Here is an 18705-nt window from a genome sequence, read left to right as displayed (position 1 = left end):
GTATAGGCTATACACAAAATATTACTAGAGGGACATCTTCATGTGGAGGCACCGTTACAACTCTCTCCCTATGCCTGAAAGGAGGATGCTGGGGTACAGGATATAGGCCACTTCATTCTCAGCTCACTGGGTTCATGTCCAGATGAACCTGGGGCCACAGCATATATAAATCGATACATACCGGTATGCAAAACGACCCTTTCCAACATTCCATCCAATAACATTTCATGAACTACAACAACAAAGACACCATAAACGGGTCACACACTCTCTCTGATGACAGCCCAATTTCCCCAAATGCAAACTGGCCCATTGCAGAAAAGTGCAATAAAGTGTAGAGAGGAAGCTGTTCATTATTACCAGAGCACAGCAGAGGCGAGGTAATGCGAGGGTGCAACAGGAAGCTGACAAGCAGGCAGGCAGGCAACATAAGTGGAAAATTCTCGGAGTAAACTGACATACACGAGATGGCCGACCGAAAATAAGCTGTGCATGAAATCTAATAAAGTGGGTACATACACATCTAGAGATCAAATTAAGCACTGGTAGGCTTATCATACCGCCACATGTAGATATAATGTACAATAGTGATACATTAAATTACACCTATCAACCATCCCCACCCCCACACCCACCCCACGCGCGCGCGCGCATGCATCTCGCACTCTCTCTCTCTCTCTCTCTCTCTCTCTCTCTCTCACACACACACACACACACACACACACACACTAAACCCGCGTGGGCCCCAAACATCCACCCTCACTCCTTCCCTTGAAAATTATTCCTGTCTGGTGCATATCAAAGGCTCGCACAATTTCCTTGATCAGCGGAATGGAGAAGGGGGAAGGGGGGGGAGGTGGGGTAAGGGGTGGAATTAAGTATGGGGGGAGGAAGTGGGGGAGAGCTTAAGCGAAGTGGGGAAGTTGTGGAAAAAGAGAAGAGAGGGGGAGACTGACTTTCCTTGATCAGCAGAATGTAGAAGTGGAGGGATAGGGCTGAAGGAAGTGGGGGAGGGGGAGGATGTGGGAGAGAGAGAGAGCTTTAGTTGGGAGTCTGTGGAAGGTGAGAGGAGTAGGAAGGATGGTGGAAGTGAGAGAATGGGGAAGAATCTTGAAGACAGGGAATATACCACAGGTGATGTGGGGAATGAGATGCAGAGGAGGAAAGGAGATAGGGGAGGGAAGATAAGGCATGGAGGAAGGAGATAGGAGAGGGAAGAAAAGGCTTGAAGGAAGGAAAGGGGTAGAGAGAAGGGGATGAAAGTAGTAATGGGGAGGAAACACTGTGGTGGGGGGAAGAGGGGGGTGCTCGAGGGAGGAGAGGGAATGGCGTGGGGTGGGGAGGGAAGCATGGTTAGGGATGAAGTGGATATGAAAGTAAGGGGAAAGGGGCTGAGGGAAGAAAGGGAGGATGATGGGTACCGTACATAGAAGGAAAAATATCAGGCTTCACATCTGCATTGTTGTGGACTTGACTGACTGACTGAATGAATTACTGAGTGTGTGACTGATTGACAGATGAATAGATGGAAATATAACTGGCTGCATAGCCTAAATTTACAACAGGAATGGGGAAGCGGGGAGAACTGCGGCTGAGAATCCTGATAGGTAAAATGGGGAAAGTGAAGAAAATTAAACTGAGAAAATTAGAACGAAGAGATGAAAAAGTAACGGGATGTGGGAAGACAAAAATGAGAATGAGGCAGGTGCGAGAGGAAGGGAAAGAAAGCAAAATAAAGGAGAAACACGAGATGGAGGAGAAGGAAGCGAGACAAAGACAAAAAGATGGAAGGGGAGAAAATAAAATACGGAGAGAAGTGAAAGAATGTCAACAGAGTGCGTGGAGGAATAAAATGAGACGAAAGGAAACGCCGACGAAGGAAGGAAAAGCATACGTGTGGAGGAGGAGAGGAAACCACGAGGGAGAGGAAGCACACAGCGTGAAGGAGGGATGAAGGGGAAAGGAAGACACCAGGATATATAAAAAGTTAAGATGAACACTCAGCACAAAAAATGTAATAAAGCACCGAGATTCCCACAGTGTTTTACATTTAGATATACGACAAGGATCTTTTAAAACACCGTAAATTTATTGTACGTCATAAAATTAACAAAAAAACGTATTATTCTGTTCTGTTTTCACTCAACTCAGAATCGTTAAGTATCATCCATAATTTCCAGCTAGGCTATTCAAAGCACCACCACAGATTCAAATAAACATAGAAATACCACTCAGGCCTCGATACTTTACTGCTGACTTTGCCGTACCTGCCTAAAGAAATAGAGACGGAAAAGTAACAAAGAAAGAGGGATTCAGATGACTCACTTCATCGGTATATTCTTGCTATTTCCCGACCACTTTATTCAGCGTTTGTGAGAATTTTCAACATGGAAGGGTTAAATACTCTATAGTTTTCATTCCTCTAATAGTAATGATGGAAAAACAGTCTGGTGGCAGCAATAATAAGCTATATTTAATCTATAAAAATACGTCCCCGAGCTGAAGAGTTAGAAGCGAGTGGGGACATACTAAGAGGGAAGAGAAACTGAGATTAAGGAGAGGGAGAGGGAAGCTTGAGAGGAAAAACGATTATCAGGGGGAACCATGAAAACTTCACAAGGCTGACACATCAAACAGGTAGAATAAGAGAAAGAGAAGAGGAAACCAGCATGGAAGGCGAGAAGGGAAGGAACTACAAAGCATGAAGAGAGGAGAGGGAGAGAGTAATGGATGGAGGGGAGGCGAGAGGGAGAGAGGGTGCAATAGATGGAGAGGTGACGGGGAGTGGGGGGAGAGAGACAGACAGATGGAGGAGAGCAGACGCAAGAAAAACCGGAAATAGAACGCAAGAGGAAACAGCCACAGGAAATGAAAACAGTAAAAAAAAAGTAATCGAAGCTAACAAAAGCGTGAATCACAATGAAAATAATAAATACCGGATAAAAAATAAAATACTGATTAAAGAAAAAAATGTCAGTATTATGCATACCGTTGAATGATGTCAATACAGTAAGAAAAAAATACGGTACAGCTGAAGAAAGAGACATGAAGAACAAAGAAACGCGACTCAAAGAAAACAAGACATGCAAATACGGACAGTGAGGCGGTGTGTGTGTGTGTGTGTGTGTGTGTGTGTGTGTGTGTGTGTGTGTGTGTGTGTGTGTGTGTGTGTGTGTGTGTGTGTGTGTGTGTGTGTGTGTGTGTGTGTGTGAAAGCAAAACCCAACCTACACAACTCTTTACTTCCTTCATACCCCGCCTCCATCACCCCTCCGGACAAACACATACTCAAGGTCCGTGACGGGGGGTGAAGGGGCAGAGAGAGAGAGAGAGAGAGAGAGAGAGAGAGAGAGAGAGAGAGAGAGAGAGAGAGAGAGAATGAAATGGCAATGGATACATCAGCAGTGAGAGCTGGAAAAAAAATGGGAGGAGGGAGAGGGAGGAAAGAAGGGACGAAGAGGGAGGGAAGAAGGGAGGGAGAGGGGAGAAGAAACATGAAAGCAACAGTGAAGATAAAGGCGAGTCGAGGATAAATATACACAAACGACAAATGAGGAGACAAACCAAGCTGAAGGAAATAATAGAGGGAGCAGGAAATAGACAGAAGGGTAAGAAAAAGCGACGGAAGAAAGGAAACACGTGGAGAGAAACAAAATGGGGATGGAAAGTAGTAGGGAGGGGAGGGGGGGGGGAAAAGAAGGATGAAGAGCGAAAGAGAGGGTTAGAGAAGAGATGGGAAGGGAAGGTAGAAAAGAGGGAATCATAGCGAAGAACAGGGAAGGAGAAGAGTGAGAAGTGAAGGTAAGGGAAGGCAAAGAAGGAATGGAAATGAAGGAGACAAGGAGAGGGGGAGGAGACGAAGGACGGGGGGGAAGGAGACGAGGGGTGGGGAGGGAAGGAGACGAGGGGTGGGGAGGGAAGGAGACGAGGGGTGGGGAGGGAAGGAGACGAGGGGTGGGGAGGGAAGAAGACCGATGCGGGATGGGTGGGGAGTGAAGATGAGAGGGGAGGGGACTGAAGGAAACGAGAGAAGTGGAGACAGGGAAGGATTGCGAAGCGAAGAAGAGGGAGAGGGGGAGGAGAACAGGGGGAAAGAAAAAGAAGAAAAATATGATAAAAACAAAGGTGAGTGGAAGGGAAAGAAGTGTGTGTGTGAAGAAATGTCACTTCAACACAGACTCCTCCATTGTACATGCATCACCCCCTCAAACTTTTAAACATCACAGAAGTCCCATCCTCCTGAAGTTTTAAAGCCCAATCTACTTTCCTGACCCACAAAATAATTTGAATTGGCACGCAAACATTCACCAATTTTTTCTAGTAAAGGTATTAAACTCGGTAAAAAAAAAAAATAATAATAATAATAACGCCCACAAAATAAATGCAGGAAATCTTTTTATCAATAAAAATTTTTAAAAAGCAACCCATAAAAAATAAAAAAATACACTCTCACTCGTCACAAGTTAAATATCGCAGAATAAGTTAAACATGTAGGCAATATTTAGACTTCTAACAAAATAAACTCACAGTACAAGTAACGTATGAATTCGTTTTATCGCTGCCGGTAAGAACTTGTACATTTTTCTTGCTACCGCTAAACGATTTAGCTTAGGAAACCCTCTCGTATTTAAGAGGTTAATGGAGACTGCTTTTAAGCGCTTCACCACAAAAACTCTCCTCTCAACTGAGTAAAATCGTCCAATGTCAGAAAAAAAAGGAAAAAAAGTGAGGGGCGAACTAATCGTGCACCAGTCGCTTATTCACTCTCTCTGATCTTAAATATATGGCGGCGTACCCAAGTCGAACGACATGGGCCGTGTTCATAAACTTTCTTGGGATTAAATATATATATATATATATATATATATATATATATATATATATATATATATATATATATATATATATATATATATTGCCAGACACCATAATCCCGTAAACGGTGGCCATCTGACACTGAGTTAGTTGTTTTACAGGGAGGGGCACCAACCCTCCACCAACCCACTTGTTGACACGTAGGGAGCACGTATGGTTTGGTTATATGGTTACCACCCAGCGTTGTAAATGGATTCTTGGCTTACAGGAAACCATTTGGCTTGTCACTCAATGTAAAGCCACCTGTAAAGGAAAGAAAAGGAATAAGAAGTGACAGGAAAGACAGGAGAAATAGGAAGAGAGGAGGGCAGGCACAGAAAAAGAATGATAAAAGCTAAGGAAGTAGGCAGCACTACATCAAGTGAGTGGATGATGGTCCCCACCAGCTACCACAAAATATATATATATATATATATATATATATATATATATATATATATATATATATATATATATATATATATATATCGGTATAGCCTATATACACCGACGGTATATAGGCTACGTACCGTATATCTGCACTCATACAGCTACCAAACATTCTATACACACACACACACACGAGTAAAAAAAAAAAAAAAAAAAAAAAAAATCATGATTGTACTTCAGTGCTACTGATGCTTTGTTACTATCCTATAAAAATTGGTTTAACCCTCCAATGGTCAGGAAAACTAATTTTATTCCAGCTAACGTCAGATGATTTCATTTGTTAAGTGAGCCATAGGTATGGTAACAGTGTTACCAGTAACACCCTCACAGTCGCGTCATGCCAAGTACTGTATTGCGGTTTAACTGTCAGACGAGTACCGGTATATTTGGTTGAGTTATGGAAGTCAGCACTAGCCCCTTCATTCCGATAACGTACTGTTTTATTTCATTCCTGCAGCCACTGGACGAAAACACTAGACAACCTCATTCAACTTGGGACAGGCTAAGGGGTTAATGAAGGCTACATCTAACTCCTCCAATTCGACGTCTCTCCGAAGAAAAAGAAAAATAGAACAGCCTAATGCAGCAAGAAGAGAATTATAAAATGCTCCCTCGAGTTGAAGGGGATAAGACCCTTTGCGAATACGACCCCAGACCTTTCACGGCCGCTCGACCTTTTCCACTCGACACATCTCTCACAAAATAATGCCAAACCTTTGTGAGTGCCCATTATAGGCTTTCTCCGCACACGGCCATATTTTGTTTTTTAATCGGATGGGAGGTGTGAGTGGGGTGCCATTTTGAGAACTGCTTCGCTCCACCTGACCACCTAAACCACCAACTTACCCAGTCACTGTCAGTACTACCTGCCTCCCTGATCCATACCAATACAATCACTACTTTTTACCACCAGTAACTACCTAAAAACCACTGCCAACTACAACCCTCATCCCCAAATCAACCACCACCCGCTTACCCAACCACTGCAATCACCGTCAATCGTACCTACCCCAATTACCATCCTAAAAACACTAGTTTCATCACTTGCTTAAGCATCCTACTACAAGCCCTGTGTCTACCACCTTCATCCACACCATAGCCACCACCACCTACCCAACAACCACTGCCACCACCACCTACCTAACAACCACTGCCGCCACCATCTACCTAACAACCACTGCCGCCTCCATCTACCTAACAACCACTGCCACCATCATGCACCTAACTGTACCAACCAGTCCCATATTTGATCCCGTACCCTCCTTCCGGGTGTAGAGGCCTGAGGCGAGGCTGGATTACCGTAGTTCAGATCATTTAAGGGTATACCTGTAGGCTAGCTGACTAATCCGGGCTTCCAGTGGTAATCAGATGATCCAAAATCTTTATTCCTTCTCAAAGACTCACACTTTAGCTTAGCAGATGAATATTTAACATTAAGTATTACATCTCTAAACCATCTACATCACTGCCACTAAATGTTAAACACTGTCTTGAAATCCGACTGCCGTGAACTGACGAAATGGAAGAAAAATACCTGCATATGGAAAAGTCTGTTGGGGATAATCATACAAGTTGCGGCTCTACTTTGATACTCTTCAGTCGAGCCAAAACTGTTGATGGCTGTCTCCTAAATAAATATTCTATACGGTATCTTGACACAACAATTATTCTACCGGTATTTAAAGCTACTACTGCTATCACCACACCCATCTACCATACCACTAAGCTTATGACAGACTACCACTACCCACTACTTACAACTACTACCACCTACCAATTCTACCATGATCTACCAGTTCTACTATCCTCTACCAGTACTAAACCCACCTGCAATAAAGGCTTACATACGGTACCGCTACCCCCCCCCCAAAAAAAAAAAAAAAAAAAAAAAAACGGAATTTCCAATATAATCATTAAGGTGAACGGAAGTAATAATATGTGTAACAGGTAAATCTGACGGTGACTTGGACCAGAGTGACATGACAAAGGGAGTAGGTGAAAAGAAGTTTTATCGAGGTTATGCGGCAGACAGACATACACAAAGACACTGCGTTGACAAGAACAGTATAGCTAACCTACACACACACACACACACACACACACACACAGTCACTGTCCACACACGCACACAATTCATCTTTTTCGCTACACATACACGAACACGTTCTTTTTACACATCACAGTCATTCGCCACACACGCATAACCTACAGCCCTTCTTTCTCGCTATACGCACATGCACACACGTAAATGCACACACATGCAGTCACTAAAAATCATATCTCTCTCTCTCTCTCTCTCTCTCTCTCTCTCTCTCTCTCATGACATTTGCTTTTCCTCAGTTTTTTCTACATGCAATCTCTCTCTCTCTCTCATGACATTTACTTTTCCTCTGTTTTTTCTACACGCAAAGCTCTCTCTCTCTCTCTCTCTCTCTCTCTCTCTCTCTCTCTCTCTCTCTCTCTCTCTCTCTCAGAAAACGAGCCCCATGATAACCGAGCAACAACCCCATTTTCTACCACCACCCCAAACTTGGCCAAAAAAAATCAAAATGCAATAACCACATTGCCCTTAATAATGTTCAATATAATAAAGCAATTACGTTCGGTCCATGCATAACAGTATCAGTAATAAATAAAAGAATATTACTGAGTCTGGTTTTATGTAAGTATGCTTGAACCCAGTCAGGCGTGGCTTGGGAGAAAATAAGTAAGGATTAAATTATACTTGGACTAAAATTACAATATAGGCTATTCTGATAAATTTATATATCAGCTACAGGTAAGGTATAACTAAAATAAAGCGCCGCACGTAATACAAAATAATAATAATAATACCTTACATGAAGAAGCAACAATAAAATAAAAAGTAGTAGCTCGAAGTGATAACCATGAAGTTAACAAAAAATAAAAATAATAATGATATATACAGTACAAACAATAACAAGAGCAAGTACAGTAGCTAATATCCGTCATAACAAAACATCCCCAATAATAAATTCCAATCATCCAAGCCAAATACCGCACCTCAATAACCGCCATCCGACACAAAAACAGCGCCTTGAGTGATATCCAATCGCCAGCTTTAAATTCAAATCATGTACAAAAGTGTCAGTTACGGTAGCCAATCCTGCGGTACCGCGTCACAAGATGGATTGATAAGAATTACAGACACGAATTCAATCCTTTGTTAATCTCTGCTATCATCTGCCTGTCTGTCGGTCTCAGAGTTCTCTAATCTTCCACTGCTAATATTTCTTCTCTAATCTCTCTGTCCATGCAGCCTATATTTCTTTAGTGTAGTATCGTTCCTCTTGCCTACTATTTCTACTACTACTACTACTACTACCCCTCTCTCTCTCTCTCTCTCTCTCTCTCTCGCAGTCCAGTGCAACGAATGACGTCTCTTGTCTTTAACTGTTTTGCCATTTAATTCCAACGGTTCTGCCATTTAATTTCAACGGTTATTCCTTAATTAACGTTACCCTTACACCAATTCAATCTCTTCAATTTTCTGTACTTTTTTTTTTTTGTTCTACTTCAATACCGAGGAAGCCTAATCAATATCTAATGAATTCGAATATAAAATACCGATACAAAGTACTTTACGTTAGTCATACTCTCTGAACACCAGGATATCGCTTTCTTCGTCATTTTGTCTCCAATCTTTAAATCCCCCAACATGTAATCATCCATCATCTTTCAGTTCCTCACCACCACCACCTACTACTACTACTGCAACTACTACTACCACCACCACCAAAGAAACTGCTACTATTACTACTACTACTATTAAAAAAATTCAAACTACAACTACTGCCCCTCCAACCAATCCCTGACCACTCCACTCTGCTACCAATCCCGCGTTACATTTGACCTTAAAACCCCGCGACTAGCCTACCCTACCCTACCACCCCAACTAATCCAAGCTGCCCATCACACCGCTTAATCATCTCAATCACCTATTTCGTCCCTTAATCTATTTATTCAGCCCCTCGTTTCAGCCTAACCTGCAACTGAGAAGCAAGTATGCGGTTAAGCGGATTGTGGGCTGTATGTGGGTGAGGATAATAAAGGAAAGAGGTTATGCAGCTAAGCGGTGTGTTCTTCATGCCCCGCCATACTGTCTGCCAGGGAGGTAAAGAGGGGGATGGGGAGGGAGTGAGGGAAGATGGAGGGAAGAGAGAGACGAAGAGAGTGACAGTGTTGCCGTTTCAAAGTAAATAATCCATTAATCACCCTAAAACACCTTTACTTCCACACCAACCGTACCCAAACACATCCAAAGCACGTATCAAACAGCAAATATATACCCAAACTAATATAAATAAGAAGAATAAAAATATCAATTAAAATAAGATGCGTTGACAGGTGAGTGTACAGCGGGACCCGGTGCGAGGCTAGTGGTTCCCTGCTGTCCACCACCACGACCGTAGTAATTCCTACGCCACGCCTTCCGATCCGTACGTATGGACTACGAAAAAAATAAACAGCACAGAATGAATCACAAAGCACTGATAGAGACACAGTACCATAGTAAATAACGATAATGACGCTTACGGATCGGGAAAAATGGCGAGAATTGAATGAATAACTGCTCGGGGTATTTGAACGAGGTGTCGCCTCCCATTCAACCCCCCTTGCTGTCCCGTACTTATTAAAGATCTTTAAAAATTTGCTGTTATAAAAAGTTTCCACTGGAGTGTAGTATCAGAGGAAACTATTTTGCTCATGTATTTATTCACTTCCATATTTAGTTTGGTCGTGAAGTATACGGTAGCTGTGTAAGATGATAACAGTATAAATATGCCACCTTGTGCAAAACTAAGGCTGAAGAAGGTTTGCAAATACGGAATCTGCTACCTCCCAGCAAGATATTTAAACTGTAGCAAAAACCAGACAATTAGGAGCAGATGTCAACGAACGCATAACACGTAAAGTCAATACTAATTCTGTCAGTGTAATCATTCATGCAACTACAACCACTATAGGCTACAAGGCAAACCAATTCGAAAAACATAAAAACGCATATAATTATGGCACAGTTAACGATCATATAATTGCGGTCCAACGGTTAAAAAACGGACAAAACTATAAAGCGTCCTCATTCACCCCTTCAACTAGACTGCTAGAGCAAATCAATGTTATATATCTAATATATATATATGGCCTAACATACAGTATATATAATATATATTATACTATAATATATGGTTGTTTACATATTAACTTGAGAGCAATTTAGCAGTAAAGGTCGAGGCAATTCATAAACTCGTTCGAAATTTCTATCCTTAGGTGAATTACATCGTCTGGAGGAAAATATAAAAAAAAATGTCCGATTCTGAGAGAGAGAGAGAGAGAGAGAGAGAGAGAGAGAGACCCAAACACGTCAATACAAACTAGGAAAATAACCCTTTACTCACAGCTATCGGTTTCCGGGCTCTAGTTGTGGATTCACTGACCTTTATTATGCACCAGCCTAGCCTCCTCCCACCGATGGCTGCCACAACAATCACATACTACACCTATAATATAGTGAATTAAACACTACGTCCACACACACACACACACACACACACACACACACACACACACACACACATATCGGGTATCTACCTACCCATAACCTCCCAGTGCACTGATTTTCTTAACCCCTTTTTACTGACCACTTACTGCCAGACCATTACGTTCTGAGACCTCTCGTTGTGCTGGGCATCAAGATCATATCCAGTGTTATTGTTTCAACGGAAGTAATATCGATCACAAGTAAAGACAAGGCGAGAAAGGAAAAGGGGAAGAATGAGAAAAAGAAAACAGCATGCATCGCAGTGAGAGGGTAAACAAACTATGGCAAGTCCTTAAAAAAAATAAAAAAATAAAGCACGGGAAGCCACACCTAGAAAAACTCTTACTATATCACGCTTCCCCCCCAACAATTAAGGACTCTCTAAGTAGGCTACCGTCAAGACCATTCAAACTATAAAGAAATTCGTAATTCCCTTATCAACGACCCAACAAATATGGCGTCTGACTTGGAAATAACTGGGCAAAAAGGCTGCAAATTTCAACACCGCGAGAAGCCAAATTGGGAAAGAAGCAGGAAAGATAGCCTAACGCACACGATTCGGTGGAAAAGAAAAGCAAAAAAGGCATCATGACATTAGCCCGGGAAAAAGAATTGTATTTTGCTGAACGCCGGAATGCTTGGAATGGCAGTGTTTGGCATTCGGTCGCCATTGTGTCTTCATGTAAAAAAACGGTTTAAGTACCAGGCATTTCTTTAAAATCGAAGTTAATTGCGCGGTTTAAATTCTTGCCCAACCCTTCAGAAAGTATAAGTATGTCTGTACCGATACATTATGGCCTATTCTTAAAAACTGCAAATCACTACCTAGCCAATATCAATCTAGATATTTCATGAACTACTTTTACTCTAAGCAGTCATCAAACCCTGAAACCTTTTCAGGTTACACTGTGATAGTCTCTATTCTCCTTTCACACTTTCCTGTAAAATGTCCACGCCAGTTTTTCTATACGGCGTGGTGTTCTTTCTGACTTTTTCCTGCCGGCTTCAGCTGGAGGGTTTGGAGGGCGGGGGAGAGCCTTCTTCCTTGCTATCCTTATCTCATTCTAGTAGATCAGTTACTCTTCTAGGAGCTGCCTAGCATGGGCCAACCGGCCTACTGCAGTTATCCTCTCTTCTTATGTTCTTATGTTCTAGTAGTAGTAGTAGTAGTAGTGGTGGTGGTGTGGTGGTGGTAGTAGTAGTGGTAGTAATAATGATAATAATAATAACACCTGAAATTGCAGAGGACACAACAGTTTCGGCCCGACTTAGATCTTCCTAAGCGAAACGTTAATCCTCACATTACATTGTTACAATAGCGTATGTGGGGCCAATAATTCATCACAATCAAGATACGATACTAGGATAAAAAAAAAAAAAAAAAGGCAACTGCATAATGCTATTCACTTTAAACAGAAAGCCTTCATTCCAGTCCATCAGCTCTTACAAACTACATTCTCTTCACATTACACCTTAACAATATCTGCCATGCTTGGATCACGACATACTGCTACCCTTGAGCCATCACTAAACTCACAGACCGTAGCAACACGACGCCTATCCTATCATAAGAGCAATTACCATGATTACACAGCCAAAATACTGTAATTCTGACTAAAGTTACCGAAATAAAGTTGACGGTAATCACCCAGCAACGTAACTTTTAACGCCACTGCTGTTGAAGTTAAAATTACAATAATGTGGCTGCGTCACTGTTTATAAAGTTAATACTATTTCGAGCCAGTATTTTTTGAAAAAGTGTGATAATAACTTTGTTGCAACACGGATTAGCAATACAAAAATAATACTGTTTTCCAAGGCTTAACTCATAAACGTACCATAACAATATTCATGATGACAAACATAATAGCACTGATTAGGCTACACTGAAAACAATTGGCTACTATTTTCATCCTTTCCTTAATTTAACACATTAAAGCCAAATCTAGAGTAATAATAATAATAATAATAATAATAAATAATAATAATAATAGCAGTAATAACGATAGCACACTTTTAAAAACCAATCTTAAAACCATCGGTGCAAAACTTAATATCATATCATCACACGAACCTACTACAGTATTTCTACCCGCTACATCCCCCGCCACTCGATCATATCTCACTGCTCACGAACCCTTGCGTGTCGCACGAAACACAACCTCTTCTGTGTGCCAAAGGTTGCAGAAAAAAGCAAGCACACAAAAAAAGTTGAGGGAGAAAAAAAAAAAAGGGAAGAGCAGATTCATGTAACTGAAATACCCAACAGCTAGCCTAGTAACTTTTGCATGGCGTGTTTGACAAGGGACTCTAACCGTGGCCTTTTCAAAGTCAGTTCTGCCGACTAGATTATTTTTCGTTATGCCCGAACAAAAGATATACTAATCCTCTGCAGGTAAACACAAATATTTAATCACGCATTGTCAAAATTAGCTAACCTTTATCCTCACACTTCAAATTACTGATACGGTAAAGTTTCCTTAACAAAAAAAAAAAAAAAAAGAAACATACACGCTCTTCCAAACCACTGCAACTACAACTTCCGTCGCACCATCGAGAGCAAAACAACGCATCTTTCATATCAACAAAACAAGCACAAAACTTGCCATGTCCTCCATATAGAGTGCAATCAGGTCATATTACACACGAAATGGAGAAAGAACTGGTTAATCCCCTTATCCCCCCTCCCCCCCAGAAAAAAAAAAAATGCTTTCGTCATAATAAAGGGGAAGAAGGAAAGGGAAAGGCTGCAGAGCCAATCACGGTCCCGCACCTCACACCAGTAAGAGCATACGGTAGCCTAGTTAACTTTCCAGGAATCCTCGTTGAACAGAGAGAGAGAGAGAGGATGGGGGTATTCAGCCTTTCAGGCGACTGTAAAATAAAAGTGATTGATCCATTCACCTGTCCTAGACCAGACTATTAAACTGGATACACGGCATTAAGCAGCATTCTGAGAGAGAGAGAGAGAGAGAGAGAGAGAGAGATATGGGGTATTTTAGCCTTTCAGGCGACTGTAAAATAAAACAGTGATTGATCCATTCACCTGTCCTAGACCAGACTATTAAACTGGATACACGGCATTAAGTAGTATTCTGAGAGAGAGAGAGAGAGAGAGAGAAAGAGAGAGAGAGAGCACATCAAATTACATACTAATATAATAAACGAAGAAACAAATGTAGAACACAGTGACATAATGAGAGAGAGAGAGAGAGAGAGAGAGAGAGAGAGAGAGAGAGAGAGAGAGAGAGAGAGAGAGAGAGAGAGAGAGCACATCAAATTACATACTAATATAATAAACGAAGAAACAAATGTAGAACACAGTATGACATATAATGAGAGAGAGAGAGAATGAAAACTGACTGACCTCATAATGTGATATAAAGCCGAACAGAGAGGCACCATAAAAATAACATTACTGCCAAATTTTTTCACGTACAGTTCCAGCAGAGATCAAGCCAGGATTAGACTCAAATCACGGACAAAAACAGCCAACTTTTAATCAGCTAATTACCAGGAATCCCGATATTTACCGGGAAATCCGCTGCCAAATGGTAAAAATGACCGCCTGTAAAAACGAAGCAGGCGAAATGACAAGGCAAGCTATCAGATGATCGGTGGGGTAGGGGAGGAGTGGGTGGGAGGGTGGGTGGAGGAGAGTATATATACAAACAACCACTAAATTGGGCAGTTAGATCGATGGTGTGTGTGTGTGTGTGTGTGTGTGTGTGTGTGTGTGATATTAATAATCATAAATCAATGTCTAGCACCGACTCAAGATATGCTCGTACGCTGTTTATATGGATGGATGTGACTATTCATGCGCATATATATCCCTCCATCGATGAATAAGTACGCTAACTGGGTTTTAATGCCAGCCCATATATTAATAAGTACCGATGTTCCCTTCTATATGCAGCCTGCGTATAATGTACGGTACCGGTGCCATACATGTACAGTACAGCAGTATTCATTCATACAACGTACTAATTTATTTCATCTGGGTCTACAGCATATAAAATGAGAACAGTAACAGAGCTTGCTTGTTATCAATATGTATGAATCTCATCTTGTACACCCTTTGCACAGTAGGACTATTACAGCCATTAAAGCATCGACAGGCAAGTCTTGAAAGAGGGCTATTGATCAATACTTACTTCGAGTGTATCGTGTAATCAATTCACAGATGAGTTACACGTACCGTTTGTTTATGGTCGTGTTACCTATGTACAAATTTGTGTATACGTGCGGTTCCTAAAAGTGTGTAGATGGGTGTATGTAATGCCAAGGCAGGCGGTGGCATGGTCTAACATCAATATTATGAATGGGGGAGGGGGGAGCACTCGGGTACAATACCAATATACACATGACGTCAATAACATCAAAGGACCCACAGAAAGAACATAAGCAATTCACAGGCAACATGCAAGAGGTATATTTATGGAAGAACTTAACCCAACCTTGCGAGCAAGGCAAAATGCAAACAACTTGCAAATGGAACCCAAGATCTGAACTAGTTTTAATTAATCTACAACTAGGCTTTTCTGACACCTATCTTGACCTACTGCCAATCTATTCATGGATACCCGATGCTAACTTGACAAAGTAACCTGATTTACCTATCCAAAATTTATATCCTAACACATACAAAGCACACCATTTCATTCCTCCATGTCAGTCTTACTCTACATCAGGACTGTCCATAACTATGCTATCTCAGTTTACTACCCCTGCAATTCTACTGTACATCTGTCTACTGCCCTAACCTATCCCACTTTAACCTATCCTAACCTATCTTACTTTAATTCAACCTAAACTACTTCAAAAACTAGGCTAACTCGAGAGCAACCACATCCAACATATCGCATTTAATCATAACTAACGAATAAACAATCTAACGTTATCTAAATGTAATACACAGGAGCGTAAACACACACACACACACACATAAAACAAAGCAACAATCATCATCTTAGAAACAAAAAATCCCCACTAACGAAACTGTCCCCTGCCTTTTTACTGCTTGATGGTGAAAGTCGGTGTTACATGGATTCTGGGAACAATCTTTTACACCGGCCGTCTTCCACGAAAATTTGCCTAACGCGTTCCCAATAAAGACGGGAAAAATAGGGGTATGCGAGTATAGAAGGCTATGATGTGGAAGGTTTGCATGTTAACTAAGCCTCAGTTAGTGGAGGGTTCGTTTTTCTAGGTTAAATAATGTACGTCGGGTTAAACATAATACAAACGGATCATGGAAACGTCTTGCATCATTACATGGGAGCTTATCACGTCTCTGATGAATAAACTCGTCCAGTTAAACATGAAGGCTACGGAGGAGATATATGCATGACAGTTATCCTGAATCCATTGGGTTTCTTTCTGCAGAACCACATCGTGAGAACTTAATCAGAATGCAACACGGGTCTGCTTCTCCCTTATTCATAAAATCGTCAGGAGAAACAGAATAAAACAGGAGTAACTTCGTACAATAGGCAGTAAAGGGGACGCTTTGCATGCTAATTACGCCTTAACTGCACTGGGAGTTTGTGTGTGCTGAATAACATTACCGAGTCAAGCATAATCATTAAGTTTTCCCATCAACCGAAGTATGAAACTAAATAGGTATGTTTTTCATGGTGCAAAGGGCCATATATCAAGTTCCCTCAGACAAAAATGAAGCACGAGTCTGAACATTATAAACAACACGAGTAGCTACCAGAATAACCACAGTGTACGATGACATGGATTTAACTGCAGTGTGAGAACCCTGTATTCATTGGGTAAGGTCCGATAATTTGGATATCCTGCTATGAACTGGTTGAAGCCTATAAAAATATCATGGGAATCGGGGAATAACCAAAGCCTACACTGACTCAAACTATATAAATACTGAACGACAATTTATGGGTAAAGTACGAAGGTTAACGTATCAGGCTCCGAACTGGTGAAATAAAGGTACAAAAGTAATACGATAATTGGGAAATAACCAGAAAAAACGACTACGACTAAGCACACTGAACGACAATTTATGGTTTAGGTTTGAATTTTTGGGCATCAAACTCAGATAACCATCACGAGAATCGAAAAATAATGACGGTATAAAATGACCATGATCCCATGCATTATGAGGACTATGATAATAACTTTGCCAACACCAAACAATTTATGGGACATTTTGGTGCGAAGATTGGGGTATCAAACTCCGAACTGGCGAAGCAAAAATCATTAGTTACAACGCGGCGAGCATGACACAAAAGCTGGCATGCACTTGGACACTGCATCACTAAAATAATAACGCCATGCATGCAACACCCAAGTTACCCTCACAAAACTTCCACCCTGAGAGCCGGGTTAGAGGCGGCTGCGAAGTCACTGAAAACTTTTGCGGGCCGAACACTTACCTTTCTTGCTAACACTTCAGAAATATTCCCCGGCTGTGTTTAAAAATCCCTTCAACGTCACTGTTTTAAGACACCATGAATCACGTTTTGCATCCAACACTTCAATCAGCACTTTTTAGTAACTCTGAGATCGGTGTAAACAGCCGATCGCGCCAAAACTTTAGAGAAACACAGCGACACACTCCCCTCACAACAGACTCGGGTAAACTGAGCTCCACGAACCTTGCATGAAGTAAAGTCCCGCACGCTACCTCTGCGGCTGCCTCGTGACGTCATTGTTACTCCTCCCTCGTGATTGGCCCAAACTCCGTGACGTCACATCCCGCGTCGCCTGAACTGAGGAAGGAAGAAAAAAAATACCCTGACATAAAAAGATGCTGTTTCGAGATATACAAAAAAATTACTGGACACAGAAGATGGCTGTTTCGCGTTACACGTTTGCATACTAATTTCATTCAGTCCGATGACGTGGTTTTGTTTTTCTTGATGCTATGAACAGAAAATCGAATGAGTTAACAGTGGGTACATCTAACCCCAACCCCCGTCAGAAAATCGTCTGGAGATGGTGAGAGTAAAATAAAAAGGATGTACTCTGGGTGAAGTGGTGCAATACACGCGTCTTCCCTTCCAGCTAAGACAACATGGTGTATCTGTGGTTCTTCAGTTCGAGGATGTGTTCTCTATTGCCTCGCTTCCCCCAGACGATTTTATTTACTTTAGGAGAGAGTTCGAAATAACGGGGTTTGATGCTGCTTTTACTCACTAGTTCGCTACAAGATGTCTAAGCTGAATAAAATTGTCGAGATAATAAAATTAATAAATAATAATAACAATAGTAATACTAGTAGTAGTAGTAGTAGTAGTAGCAGTAGCAGCAGCAGCAGTAGTAGCAGCAGCAGTAGTAGCAGCAGCAGCAGCAGCAGCAGTTGTCATAAATAATAATAATAATATAATAACAACAACAATAATAATAATAATAATAATAATAACGGAATTATGTCTAAGAGGCAACTAGAACACCTCTATTTTGAATTTGACTGCGACAGGAAGTTTCGGAAAATGGCTAACGACTCTGAAAACTGAACGAACTACCCACTAAACAACTATGGACGAGATAAAACAGCATAGTATGCCACATTCTCTCTTACGATCACATAACTATACTCTTTTCATCTTAACTTGGCCCAGATTTTCGTTTTTTTTTTTTTCAGCTTATTTCACGCAATTCCGTGGCAGAAAAGACAATATCACGGCTTTATCGTTTCCACAGCACTTCTTCGTGACTTATCTAATGTTAATCTACTGTTACAAAAGATGGACAGATGCCAATTTTAGATCGATAAAATTACAGTATAGTGTTTGAAATATTCTTATCGCCACCGTCACATAACCATCACCTATTTTGCTATCATCATCATCGTCAGCAGCAGCATCA

General features: G+C 41.3%; 1 protein-coding gene across 1 annotated transcript in view; it reads right to left on the bottom strand.

Annotated features, from left to right (window-relative positions):
- LOC145414182 (semaphorin-1A-like) overlaps positions 1-18705 on the bottom strand; it is a 605630-nt gene that overhangs the window by 489062 nt on the left and 97863 nt on the right. The window contains exon 2 of the mRNA XM_080283747.1: positions 17271-17303. Within this exon, the coding sequence (XP_080139873.1) occupies positions 17271-17303 (33 nt within the window). The remainder of the gene's footprint in view (positions 1-17270; positions 17304-18705) is intronic.

The sequence above is a fragment of the Coenobita brevimanus genome, chromosome 98, assembly GCF_032717465.1.
Source record: "Coenobita brevimanus isolate Jiangsu-jjx chromosome 98, ASM3271746v2, whole genome shotgun sequence".
Taxonomy (NCBI): domain Eukaryota; kingdom Metazoa; phylum Arthropoda; class Malacostraca; order Decapoda; family Coenobitidae; genus Coenobita; species Coenobita brevimanus.
The sequence above is the reverse complement of the archived record's forward strand: the minus strand, read 5'-3'. Positions and strand labels throughout refer to the sequence as shown.